Here is a 12,114-nt window from a genome sequence, read left to right on the forward strand (position 1 = left end):
TTACAAAGTGTTGGCTTCCTTTTTGTTGTAACTTAGATTCTATTAATGTGTTTCAGCCGCATGCATATGCTGAGTTCAAACCAGTTCAGTAATTTAATTTTCCTCATTGTTTTTTTTTTTTTTAAACATCTTTATTGGAGTATAACTGCTTTACAATGTGTTAGTTTCTGCTTTATAACAAAGTGAATCAGTTATACATATACATATGTTCCCATATCTCTTCCATCTTGCATCTCCCTCCCTCCCACCCTCCCTATCCCACCCCTCTAGGTGGTCACAAAGCACCGAGCTGATCTCCCTGTGCTATGTGGCTGCTTCCCACTAGCTATCTATTTTACATTTGGTAGTGTATATATGTCTATGCCACTTTCTCACCCTGTCACATCTTACCCCTCCCCATCCCCATATCCTCAAGTCCATTCTCTAGTGGGTCTGTGTCTTTATTCCCGTCTTCCTCATTGGTTTTATTCTTAATGTTGCATCTGAGGAGTTCCTCATTCAGTATTATTATATAGCCCTATCTAGTAATGCTCTCTTTTTTTAAGTTGAGGTGAAATTTACATAACATAAAATTAACCATTTTAAATTGAACAATTTACTGGTATTTAGTGCATTAACAATGTTGTATAACCACCACTTTATCTAGTCCCCAAAACTCTGTACCAATTAAGCAGTTATTTCCCATTTCTTCTTCCCCTCAGCTTCGGGCAGTCACCACTCTGTTTTCTAGGAATTCACCAATTCTGGACATTTCACATAAATGGAATCATACAATATGTGACCTTTTGTGTCTGGCTTCTGTCACTTAGCATGTTTTCAAGGTTAATCTGCGTTATAGTGTGTTTCAACACTTCATTCCTTTTTAAGGCTGAATAATGTTCCATTGTGTGTATATGCCACGATTTGTTTACCCATTCATCCGTTGATAGATGTTTGGACTATTTCTACCTACTAATGTTCTTCTGTAGGTTTAAATTGACTTAAACCTCTCCTTTAGTGAATCCATTGTGTTTGTATGTTCCAACTAAAGAAACATTTTGTATGCTGTTGTCCCTCCTAGCAGTATTATCATTTGAACTATTTAAGATGATAATAAAGAAGAGAGACAGCATGTGCTGCTGCAGTCATTAACTATATGTTGAATAAAGTTACCTGTGGGTGTTCTGAATACCAAGCAAAGGCACTCCTGTGTACCGCGTGCCGGCAATTGTCCTCCCCTCTGGATTCCTGTTGATGAGAATTAGCAGAGCAACCTTGACACCCACCTTCCACTCCCAAGGGGAGGAAAGAATTATGATAGTTTCCAAAACAGGAACTTTAGCACCTTCACAACTAATCACTTCCACCATTGCTTCTCTCCAAGGTTGGGACAAAGAGTCTTTTGGACTCACACAGTCCCCGTATATATCTCTACTTTAATGCTTACCGCTAAGTTATCTGGCATTGTCTGTCTCCCCTACTAAACTGTAGGCACTTCAGGGACAGAGAAAGTCTTTCTCATCTTTGTGTCCACTGTGCAACCCACATATGAGGTGCTCAATAAATATTTGATCTGAACTTTGATATGCGAAAGATATCCTCTATATTGGAATTTCCTAAACTTTTTTTTTATCTATGTCACAGAAAGAAACATGTCTTCCATCTTAGTCCAATACACATTTACACACATGTTATTTATACTCATGTGTGTATATATATCACAGGACAATTTTGCCCATTTTACATGTGATACTCTGACGCTTTCTATATTAATCTATTTTATTTTCTCAAGCATGTTGATCACAACTGTCTTAATAGATTTCTTAAACTTCTAACAGGTCACATCCATAGTTTGAAAAAGTGCTTTAAATTGTAGCTTGAGGGACTTCCCTGGAGGTCCAGCAGTTAGGACTCTGCACTCCCAGTGCAGGGGGCCTGGATTTGATCCCTGGTCAGAGAACCCGAATGCCGCAACTAAGAGCCTGAATGCCACAATGAAGATCCCACGTGTCGCAACTAAGACCCGGTGCAGCCAAATAAATAAATAGATGTTAAAAAAAAAAAAGTTGTAGCTTGAGTTTTGCAGTAGCTCCTCCCCAAACCCCTTCCTGAGGAATACTTCATGAACCCACACCACACTGTCAGCCAGTTGTTACTATCACAAGAACATCTTCGTGCCCAAATTACATACAAGTCAGTAAGTTCAAATAGTAGAGTCCAAGTTTAGAGGGAAGACTGATTTAGGGACTTATTTGCATTTGGCTTAATGAGATGTGCCTGGTATAGAGTGTCTGATGAATGTGAGGTCTTGGTTCATCTTTGGTTCTTTCCTCAGCTGGCCTGTTCCTTTTGTCTTGTAAGTTTGCTTTTTCTCTTTAATTTCATCTACCAACATCTAGCACTTAGTTTGTTTAAGTTCAAAGAGTTTGTTTTACTTCCCTAGGTGAATGAAATCCTGTCTCGTTCTTCAGTCTGGAGTGCCTTCAAAGATCAGAAACATGACTTGTTTATTTCTGAGTCACAAACAGCAGGATACCTCACAGGTAAACCACACCCAATTCTCTTCCCTAAGACACATGGCAGAAGCCACTTGGACCTTTCTTTTGCCCTGTCTAGACTAAAAATGGCATTTAGAGGGTTTTCCTAGGTTCCTAGCTACCTGTCTTGGAGATGCTGTGGACATGCAGTGGACCTCTGCTTCTAGCCCAGACAGCATGCGAACTGCTGTGGTGTCGAATGTGTGCTGACTGCAACGTGGACACTGCTTAGTTTTGATCCAGTAAATCCATGGTGTCATATGTTGTATTTGGAGTATGACTGTATTAAAATGTTTATCTTGAACATGTAAAAAAAGAGTGGAGAGATATCTACTCAGAAATATGATAGCATCGTTCCATTCTGTCAGAATACTAGGTTGAAGTTCCAAATATGCATACTCACATGTGAAATATTTTTTCTTCGAAGTTACCAGTGATTAATCTGAAGTTTTACTAAATATTTAGGGTTTATCTTCTCGTGGGAGGAAATATGTGGGTACCATAAAGGAAAGGATGTTTTACTGCCTAGGGATCAGAAGATAATACACTGCAGAAGCTTGGGACATTTGTCCATTTTACAGACTTATTTTAGCGTAGTAATTTTGGAATACTTGTTTTCATATTAGCTTCTGTTTAAAAAGAAAGTCACAGAAGTCTATTGCTAAATGCTGAAAATGAAATATAGTCTTTGGTATAAAAGTTTTTAGTTTGAAATTAACCTTAGGAATATTAAGTGATTCTTGCAGTCTGCCTGAAATTATAGTATTTTAAAAAATGTCAGCCCTGCGTCCTCCTCTAACCAGAGATGATGTAGGTAAATTGAGAGAAAAAATTAATTACCCAGGGTTTCTTACACCAGTGTAACTGTTTTAATAATCCTGATTGGTAATATAGAAATTTATAAATCCTGAAGACCAAATCTTGAATATTCAGAAGTGGGGACTTTGGCGAAAGTTTTGCATGGTTTTAATTTTAGACGTGGTTGTGACATTACTGTTTTTTCCTCCACTGTGACCTCTTTAATATTAATCCACTAAAATTTATAGTCAGACTTCTAGAATTTATGAACATGTGGTGCATGTGTGTACATTAAGAGTAGAGTGCTGTGGGTTTCCCTTCTACCTTTCCCATCCCCTGCCCTATGATTTCTATGGAGAGAAATACCTAGAATATGGTCTTAGTCTCTTCCATATCTCTTTCAAATTCGGGGTAAAGCTGTAGCTTCTAAGTAGGAGTATGTTCTTATAGACACACTAAAAACTTTACCACTTTAGACTCTTCCCAAAAAGTTTACACAATACCACCTTTTCATGGTATTATATTCATTACTTTGTATGTAAGAACGGTACGATTGGAAAATCTGCCGAATTTTTTTCTAGCTGAGAGTAAACTTATTTAAAATTTGACCTTGAAGAATAGGAAGATATAGATTACAAGCAGGGACAGGAAGGCCTCTTCTAATTCTTTTTGTTCTTGAGTGTACTTCACATTCATTGCATTCACTGACTTGACTGGATGGAATAAAAGACTGCAGGTGATCTTTGACGTACTAACAGCTGTGGGTCAAGAGGTCTGTCGTTAGAATACAGAAGAGAGAAGGATTTATCTTCAGAGACCTAGAGTTCCTTTAGAAATCACTTGGTCCTCACCCCCACCCAGATTCCCTAATAACTGTAGGAAAAGTTCAGGGAGCCAAAAGGTTTCTGTCTGTGCCTTTCCTTTTACTTGGATCCCTGGGGTAGCTTCTGAATGAGTTATGAGAAGCAGCTTTGATGGGCTGCAGAAGGTTAGGGAAATAAAAAGGCTGGGGTTTATAAATTTCTTCACATCCTTGGTCTGGCTCACGGGGCAGCAAGTTCCATATAAAGCCATCGAGGGGTAGGTGGTATAAATCCCAGCCTGGAAAGGGCCTGGAGCTTTACTGTGGCCATTCTGAAGGTCATTGTTGAAGCCCAAGGGCACATCAGTTGACGTGGGACAATCTGGACTAGCTCTGAGCTGTGTTGGCCCCCTAATTGTCCAGTTCTTAGCACATCATCAGTCTGGGATGTTCTTTTGTTGTGAAAGTACTACCGGTTGAACTGATGTATATTTATCGCTTGGATTGCCAAATGTTTTCTTTTTTGTGTTTGAGCTTTTCCGTTGAATTGTGTGTCATTGTTTGATAAAAGGGGCTAGTACTTCTAATAATGATAAAATTCCGTTACGTGGAACTCCATGGAATGTATACAGTGTTGTGTTGAATTGGAATTTTAAATTTACCCCACCCTGCCTTCAGTCTTGAGAAGATTCAGTTTATACCAGCCCCTGTCTAATCAATTTGCAAATGAAATAAGGTGCTGTGAGAACATAAGTTGTCACCAGCCTTTTCTTCTGATAAGTAGATTTTGTTTAGGAGATGGGGAGAGATAAAGGAAAGTTAATTACTATTTCAAAATAAGATGGGAATGACTAATCGCATTTATAATTTTCTTCTTCCTGGCTGCTGAGCAAATGTCACTCAGTCACATGTTCAGGATTTGGGGTAAAAATTAAAATGTCCTAGGCAGGATTACTCAGTGTTGATAAATTGAGATGAGACGGACCCTCTAGCCTGGCATATTGTTTTGTTTTATGATAAATGTTCATCTAAAAGTGCCTCAGTGGGACTTTACCCATGGTGCAGTTAAGCTGTAACTGCTCATTTTGCAGGGCCTTGGGTTACTTAGCCATTTATTTTGTTTTAGAAGAGCTTGGTGCTAACAAGCTCAAAGCCCTATAAAAATAATTTCAGCAGTGAAAATCCTCAGATTTCCTTACCTAGAAAATCAGTAGAGAAAGAAGGAACAACAAGGAAAGAAAGAGAAGTGGGCCAAGGCAAAGATGCTTTTAAGAGCTAGAATTGGAGATGAAGAACTTTGTACTATATACTTATTTACTTCTATTTAATTAGAGGCATGTGGAATAGTTAACTTGTTTTCCTAAGGTCATCAAAGGGAGCAAGGGTGCATTTCTTGGGCCTCTCATCAAACTGGTCCATTAGTTCTTTGCAGAGTTGGTTTTTATTACCTTTTGTTTTTCTTTTTACACGTGTCCAAGACTACACAATGGGAGCCATGTTAGGAAAGATTCCCTAAGGTCAGTGTCAGTTTATTGTAGGACATTGCTGCTAAGACAGGGCTTCCTTTTTTTTCCCCCCACTGAGAATCCCATGTTCATTTTCACCAAAGGCCATGCTCCTTCCACTACTCCATCATGGCAGCCAATTCCATTCTGTGGGATTCTTGGTTTTCACATCCCTCTTAAGTCCAGCTGCCTTACACAGTGTGCCATGTGCCCCGTTTCTGGCAGCCCCTACTCTTTCCTGCCATGTTTCTCTGGAGAACACAGTGTCGTATCCCAGCAGACTGTAGCTTCCAGCCCCTAGAAGCCAGACATGTCTGGAAGAGGCCAGGGGTGTGAGGGAGAGAGCATCTCAGACTTCATTTAGAGAAATACCAGGAATTGACTTGTCTTTCCTAAAGAGGCAAATGGTGGGGCTAGAATTTGGTCTCTTCTGGATAATCCTTCTAGGCCCATCATTCACAATTTAGATTTTAGCCCAGAGGTTCCCAAACTCTCAGTTCACAGTGCCTTACTTAGTGATTTTTTTTTTCTTTATCTACCCCTAGGCCAAAAGAAATGCTTAATAATTAAGTTTATTAAGTAGTTATATCCAAACAACTTGCGATTAGTTGTTTGTATGGTATCCAACAGATGTCATTTGTCTCTCAAATTAAAAATAGCCCGTGGTGTCCCGTGTGAATTTGCCCCGGGGTGCCTCAGCATGTAGTCTGAGAACCACATCCTTAGTCCTTTCTCTATATGTAGCATTCATGATTTGGTCTCATAATCTATTCATTTGATGTGAACTAAGTTGAGCCCACATCAGAAGTGCTCAGGAACTGTACCAGTCTGGAGTGTTTAGGGGTTTATTCTTAAGGGTTGCATCCTTGGCACGTTCCCTAGCAATCTTGCTGCTGCCTGAAGTTCAGAGTGGCAAGTTGGTGGGAAGTGATGTAACCGTGTGGCGCTGTTGCTCTGAACTGCTGTCAGGGGGGTATGGTCTCTTTCCTGAGCAGTTTGTGGAAGGCCTGGTGTCCTGATTGGTGGAAAGCAGGGGTTGATAGATGCAGGCCCACCTTGCCTTAAAAAAGGGAAAATCCTTTTTCTAGGTTTTCTAAGTTCCCGGGCACTCCAGGTGGCAAGCGGCACCTCATGTGAGCTGAGTTGTCTCTGGCCGCCGTGTAACCACGTGCTGCATACACAGTGTCTGCTTTCTTCACGTCCTCAGTACACATGCTCATGAGGTTAAAAACAAGATGAATCTGAATTGTCCCCCTTTTGTCCTGCTTCAGTCCCTGTTATACCTTAGCCTTCATCAAACTGCTCTGCTGTTTGCACTTCCTTATGACTTCCCTTGCTGCTTATGTTTCTTTTTTCCCCTCAGGTGTCTCTCCTTCCCTTCTAACTGGCAGCAGTCCCCTTCACCTCAGGAGCGGGCTTTAGATCCGCTCTGCCAGGCAGCTTGCTAACTTCTGTGTAGCTCTCTGAAGCAGGTAGAGAACCATTTTGCTAAATGCATGCCGCTTCCACTGTCTTTCTAGTCCTAACCCTTACAGTGTTCCTTAGCTGTTTGCCTTGTTTCCTATGATTTCAGCTAAAAGTATTGTTCAATATGCAGTATTATGCTGCAGTACGGTGTCTCTTGCAAGTACTCTGTTGTGCAGAGTACAGTTGTGCAGTGATTCTGAGGTGTAATTAAATGTCTCTGCAGTTCATGATAAACTAGAGGGCTAAAGCCATTATATATGCTCATAGGCCACATCTTCATAAATGCTGGCATAGATAATGGCATTTTTGTGCACTAGAGATTGTTAGAATCAAGACATATAAAACTAAAATATTGATACCTTTTCCATAGCACTCTTATTTTGACCTATGAGCGATGTCCAGAGTTTGCGTTTTCTTTCTGAGACCTTGGTGTAGCAACCCTTGTTCATTTGGTGTTACTTGTTAAAGTAGCATTTCTTTGCACCAAATGAAAATAGGTTAACTCGAATGTGGATAGAAGTGTTTTTTGTTGGGAATTCATCACGTATGACTTTCGAATGGACTGACCCAAGTACAGAGTTTCTTTCCTCTGTTCCCATTTTTTCTCATTTGACATTACCTATATCCTTCAGCGTCCAAGATTTTTTGAAAGATTGAACTTCCCAGATGTGAGAAGGGAAAATTTTTCCATGTTTCCAGTGTTACTGTCCAGCATAAATTTTGAAATGATTTTTAACTTTGTCATATAGGAAAGGCAAACCATGAAAATGGTGCTGTGTAGCTGTTTATTAAGGTTTCGTTGTATGCTTAGGTAATCCTAATAGATTGTATCAGTTCCTTGTGATGGGGTGCTTGACCTGGTTCTGACATTTTTATAAAGGTCAGTGTTTTCACATCACTCTGCTCTTTAGAAGGTGTGTATTTTCCTTTCTCTCTTGCAGGACCTGGAGTTGCTGGCTACCTTACTGCAGGGACATCGTCTTCAGTCATGTCTAACCTGCCGCCTCCCGTAGACCGCGAGGCAGGCGACCTTGGCTATCAGACTTGAAACTTTATTGAGAGACAATAAACGCTGAAAGGCCAGTGCCCCGTCCACATTCCTCCAGCTGATACATTGAAGAAAACTCTTAACTGCCTTTCTCCTGGTTTCATGACAGTGTTATTCCTTTTTCTATAAATATATTTTTATTTAGGAAAAAAGTCAGTGATTCTAATTGTATCACGTTATAAGAAAGCACTCTGTGGATCAACCTAAGCGGGTACACAAGAATTTTTTTTCTTGATGTATGTAAGCACATTTTGTTCCTTTATATCTGTTTACAAGACTGTGAATCAAAAAGACAAAACTTTCTTCCTAGTTTTTATAATGTTTTTTTGAACTAGTGTGACCGTGGGGTTGAACTGCAGTCTACAGAAATTGGGAAATCTAAGTCACCCCTAAGAAGGGCATTTCCCTCTCCTGCATCGAGTCTGTGTGGCTGTTCTCCTACCGTCGAACACTATTAGGTTTTGTCCTTGCACCTGTTCGCTGGTATCCTCTCCTCAATCATTAACCTTATGAGAGCTCACAGCATACATTGGTATGTATAACTGGCTTTACCAAATTGAATGAAAAAGGAGTTGTGCAAAAAAATTTAAAAATGGATGTCAAGATGTTATGTAAGAGATTAGTGTAATTGTGAAATGTTCTATACATTATCAAATATATAAAGCTTTCTATATTGAATGTACATTATACAGATCATTCTTATGTGTACATAAAATTTTAAAAATAAAGGGAATTGACTGCTTTGTTAATGAGATATATTTGTTCTCGTTTCATTTTTCCCTTTGAAGACCTTGTATATCTTTATTTCTAAGACAGGTTTAGTAGTAGTAGCAGTAAACAGACTTTGCCTTACCTTTCCAGTATCTCATACAGCTACATTGACATATATGTTCATTCCTAAATCCCTTCATTAGTATTTCAACCACATCTAAATTTCCAGACACAGATAGCATCTCATTTATTTTCCACACAATATTCAGGAATGGGTCAGGCTGTTAATAAATAGTTTAATGCATGTGACACATTAATTCCAATATTTTTAAGAGGAAAGAAGAGTGAGAGGAGATTTCACATAACAAATTTCAGCACTGAGGTCTTCTAGTGTGATCACAGACTACAAGAAAATATAAACATGTAAAATATATACAAACACTTCTTAAAGAATAAGGAAATATCCAACCCTCCAACTTGCCTTTGAAAGCAAGAACCAAGTTTATTCCACAGTTGATGTGTAAGAAGAGCTGGAATGGACACTTATTCATATCATAAATTGCTAATTCAAAATTTTCCATCAGATTTATCATCTCTCAACTTAAATATTATGGAGTAATGCACCCATGTAAGTATTTTAACATATAACTAGGTTTTTAGTTTCTAAGAGGAAATACTTAGTCATAAAAATATGTTCACTAAAAGAGATTCTAACAGCTAATTTAGGAGTAGGTGTTTTAGAAGAGCATAAATCACTACAACAATATATTTTCTTTAAATACTAAAAGAACGTAAATATTGTGAATATTTACAATAAAGGCCCATTTAAATAAATCTGCAAGTCACTGATGTTTGAATACCAATAACAGTTCATCTTTTTTATTTATTTTTATTTTTTTAAGAGGAATGTTTAATGTTCTTTTTTTAAAATTAATTATTTATTTATGGCTGTGTTGTGTCTTTGTTTCTGTGCGAGGGCTTTCTCTAGTTGTGGCAAGCGGGGGCCACTCTTCATCACGGTGCGCGGGCCTCTCACTATCGCGGCCTCTCTTGTTGCGGAGCACAGGCTCCAGATGCGCAGGCTCAGTAATTGTGGCTCATGGGCCCAGTTGCTCCACGGCAATGTGGGATCCTCCCAGACCAGGGCTCGAACCCGTGTCCCCTGCATTGGCAGGCGGACTCCCAACCACTGTGCCACCAGGGAAGCCCATCTTTTTTATTTTTGAATTTTATTTATTTTTTTATACAGCAGGTTCTTATTAGTTATCCATTTTATACATATTGGTGTATATATGTCAATCCCAATCTCCCATTTCATTACACCACCACCAGCTCATCTTTATTGAACATTATGCCAAGCATTTTATAAAGTGTCATATGTGCATAACTTCAGTTAATCCTCAGCAAACCTATGGGCTTGTTGCTGATATAATTCCCATCTTCCAGGTGAAGAACATGAGGTTCAGAGAGGCAAAGCAACTTACCAAAAAGTCACACAACTAGTAAGTAACAGAGTAAGAAATTAAAACTACTTTTACTTGACACCATAGTCTGTTTTCTGAGCCACTATCCTGAGATAGCGATAATCTCAAATAGGTGTATGTGGCTAGGAAGACTGATTTTCTTTGTTTTTTTTTTTTTTTTTTTTTAAGGATTCGTTTTTTTATAGCTGCTTTATTTATTTATTTATTTATTTTTGGCTGTGTTGGGTCTTCGGTTCGTGCGAGGGCTTTCTCTAGTTACGGCAAGTGGGGGCCACTCTTCATCGCGGTGCGGGGACCGCTCTTCATCGCGGTGCGCGGGCCTTTCACTATCGCGGCCCCTCCCGTTGCGGGGCACAGGCTCCAGATGCGCATGCTCAGTAGTTGTGGCTCACGGGCCCAGCTGCTCCGTGGCATGTGGGATCTTCCCAGACCAGGGCTCGAACCCGTGTCCCCTGCATTGGCAGGCAGATTCTCAACCACTGTGCCACCAGGGAAGCCCATCTTTTTTATTTTTGAATTTTATTTATTTTTTTATACAGCAGGTTCTTATTAGTTATCCATTTTATACATATTGGTGTATATATGTCAATCCCAATCTCCCATTTCATTACACCACCACCAGCTCATCTTTATTGAACATTATGCCAAGCATTTTATAAAGTGTCATATGTGCATAACTTCAGTTAATCCTCAGCAAACCTATGGGCTTGTTGCTGATATAATTCCCATCTTCCAGGTGAAGAACATGAGGTTCAGAGAGGCAAAGCAACTTACCAAAAAGTCACACAACTAGTAAGTAACAGAGTAAGAAATTAAAACTACTTTTACTTGACACCATAGTCTGTTTTCTGAGCCACTATCCTGAGATAGCGATAATCTCAAATAGGTGTATGTGGCTAGGAAGACTGATTTTCTTTGTTTTTTTGTTTTTTTGTTTTTTTAATATTTGAGTTATTACTTTTTTTTTTTTTCTTTTGGCCACACCTCACGGCATGTGGAACTTCCCCGACCAGGGATCAAACCCATGCCCCGTGCAGTGGAAGCACAGAGTCTTAACCACTGGACCACCAGGGAAGCCCCTGTTTTTCATTTGTAAACATATTTTATTGTAAGCTAAAACAGGTATAGAAAATCTCAGTGAACAAATTAGTTTAATGAATATTAGTTTAATATTCACTTCCAAAGAATGAATATAAGGCAAATCACCCTTGACCTCCCAGGCAGGTCAAGAACTTTGCCAGCCTCTCCAGAAGCCCCAAAATGTGCCCGCATCAGAATCATAGCCCCTCCCTTCAAAAGTGACCACTTGTCTGACACTTCCTTGTGTGACTTCGTAGTTCATCACCCACATGTACATCGCTAGACACCAGAGTTTGGTCTTGCTTTTTGTCTTTTTTAAATGTGTCTGAGTCTCTTTCAGTCTGGCTGCCCCTCCATCCCTTTCTTTTCCCCACCACTTGTCTGTCAAAGTCCCTGCGGCCATTTGACTTGTTGGTTTTCCTACAGTTGGAAGTTGCTGATCACGCAGTCCTGATGCAATTCAGCTTGGTCCTCTGTCCTCTTTTGGAGTGGAAGCTTTATCTGAGATTTATGTGTGGGGAAATTTGCCCTGAGAGAGAAAAGTGAGACAGCATGAGCAGGGTAACAGGAAAGTAAGTATAGGATATCTGGAGGGGTGGGGCGGTATGGTGTGGGTGGCATATAGGGGTCCAGAGAGAGAACCGAAGCTGAGGCCCAGGGAGGGGCCAGTTGGGCAGTGTCCTGAGTGCCAAGCTGAGGCATC

At 39.8% G+C, this 12,114-nt stretch overlaps 1 protein-coding gene across 8 annotated transcripts in view; it reads left to right on the forward strand.

Moving 5' to 3' along the window:
• Positions 1-8,890, forward strand: part of DNAJC13 (DnaJ heat shock protein family (Hsp40) member C13) — a 122,435-nt gene extending 113,545 nt beyond the window's left edge. For 5 of the 8 annotated variants that reach the window (XM_036850129.1, XM_036850127.1, XM_036850128.1 and 2 more), the window contains 2 exons: positions 2,423-2,522; positions 8,030-8,136. In XM_036850129.1, coding sequence (XP_036706024.1) covers positions 2,423-2,522; positions 8,030-8,136 — 207 coding nt within the window. Of the gene's footprint in view, positions 1-2,422; positions 2,523-6,984; positions 7,094-8,029 lie in introns of all 8 variants that reach the window. The other 3 variants (XR_005019665.1, XM_036850131.1, XM_036850124.1) reach the window with 3 other exon arrangements.
• Positions 8,891-12,114: the final 3,224 nt, after the last annotated feature.

Source organism: Balaenoptera musculus, chromosome 4 (genome assembly GCF_009873245.2).
Source record: "Balaenoptera musculus isolate JJ_BM4_2016_0621 chromosome 4, mBalMus1.pri.v3, whole genome shotgun sequence".
Taxonomy (NCBI): Eukaryota; Metazoa; Chordata; class Mammalia; order Artiodactyla; family Balaenopteridae; genus Balaenoptera; species Balaenoptera musculus.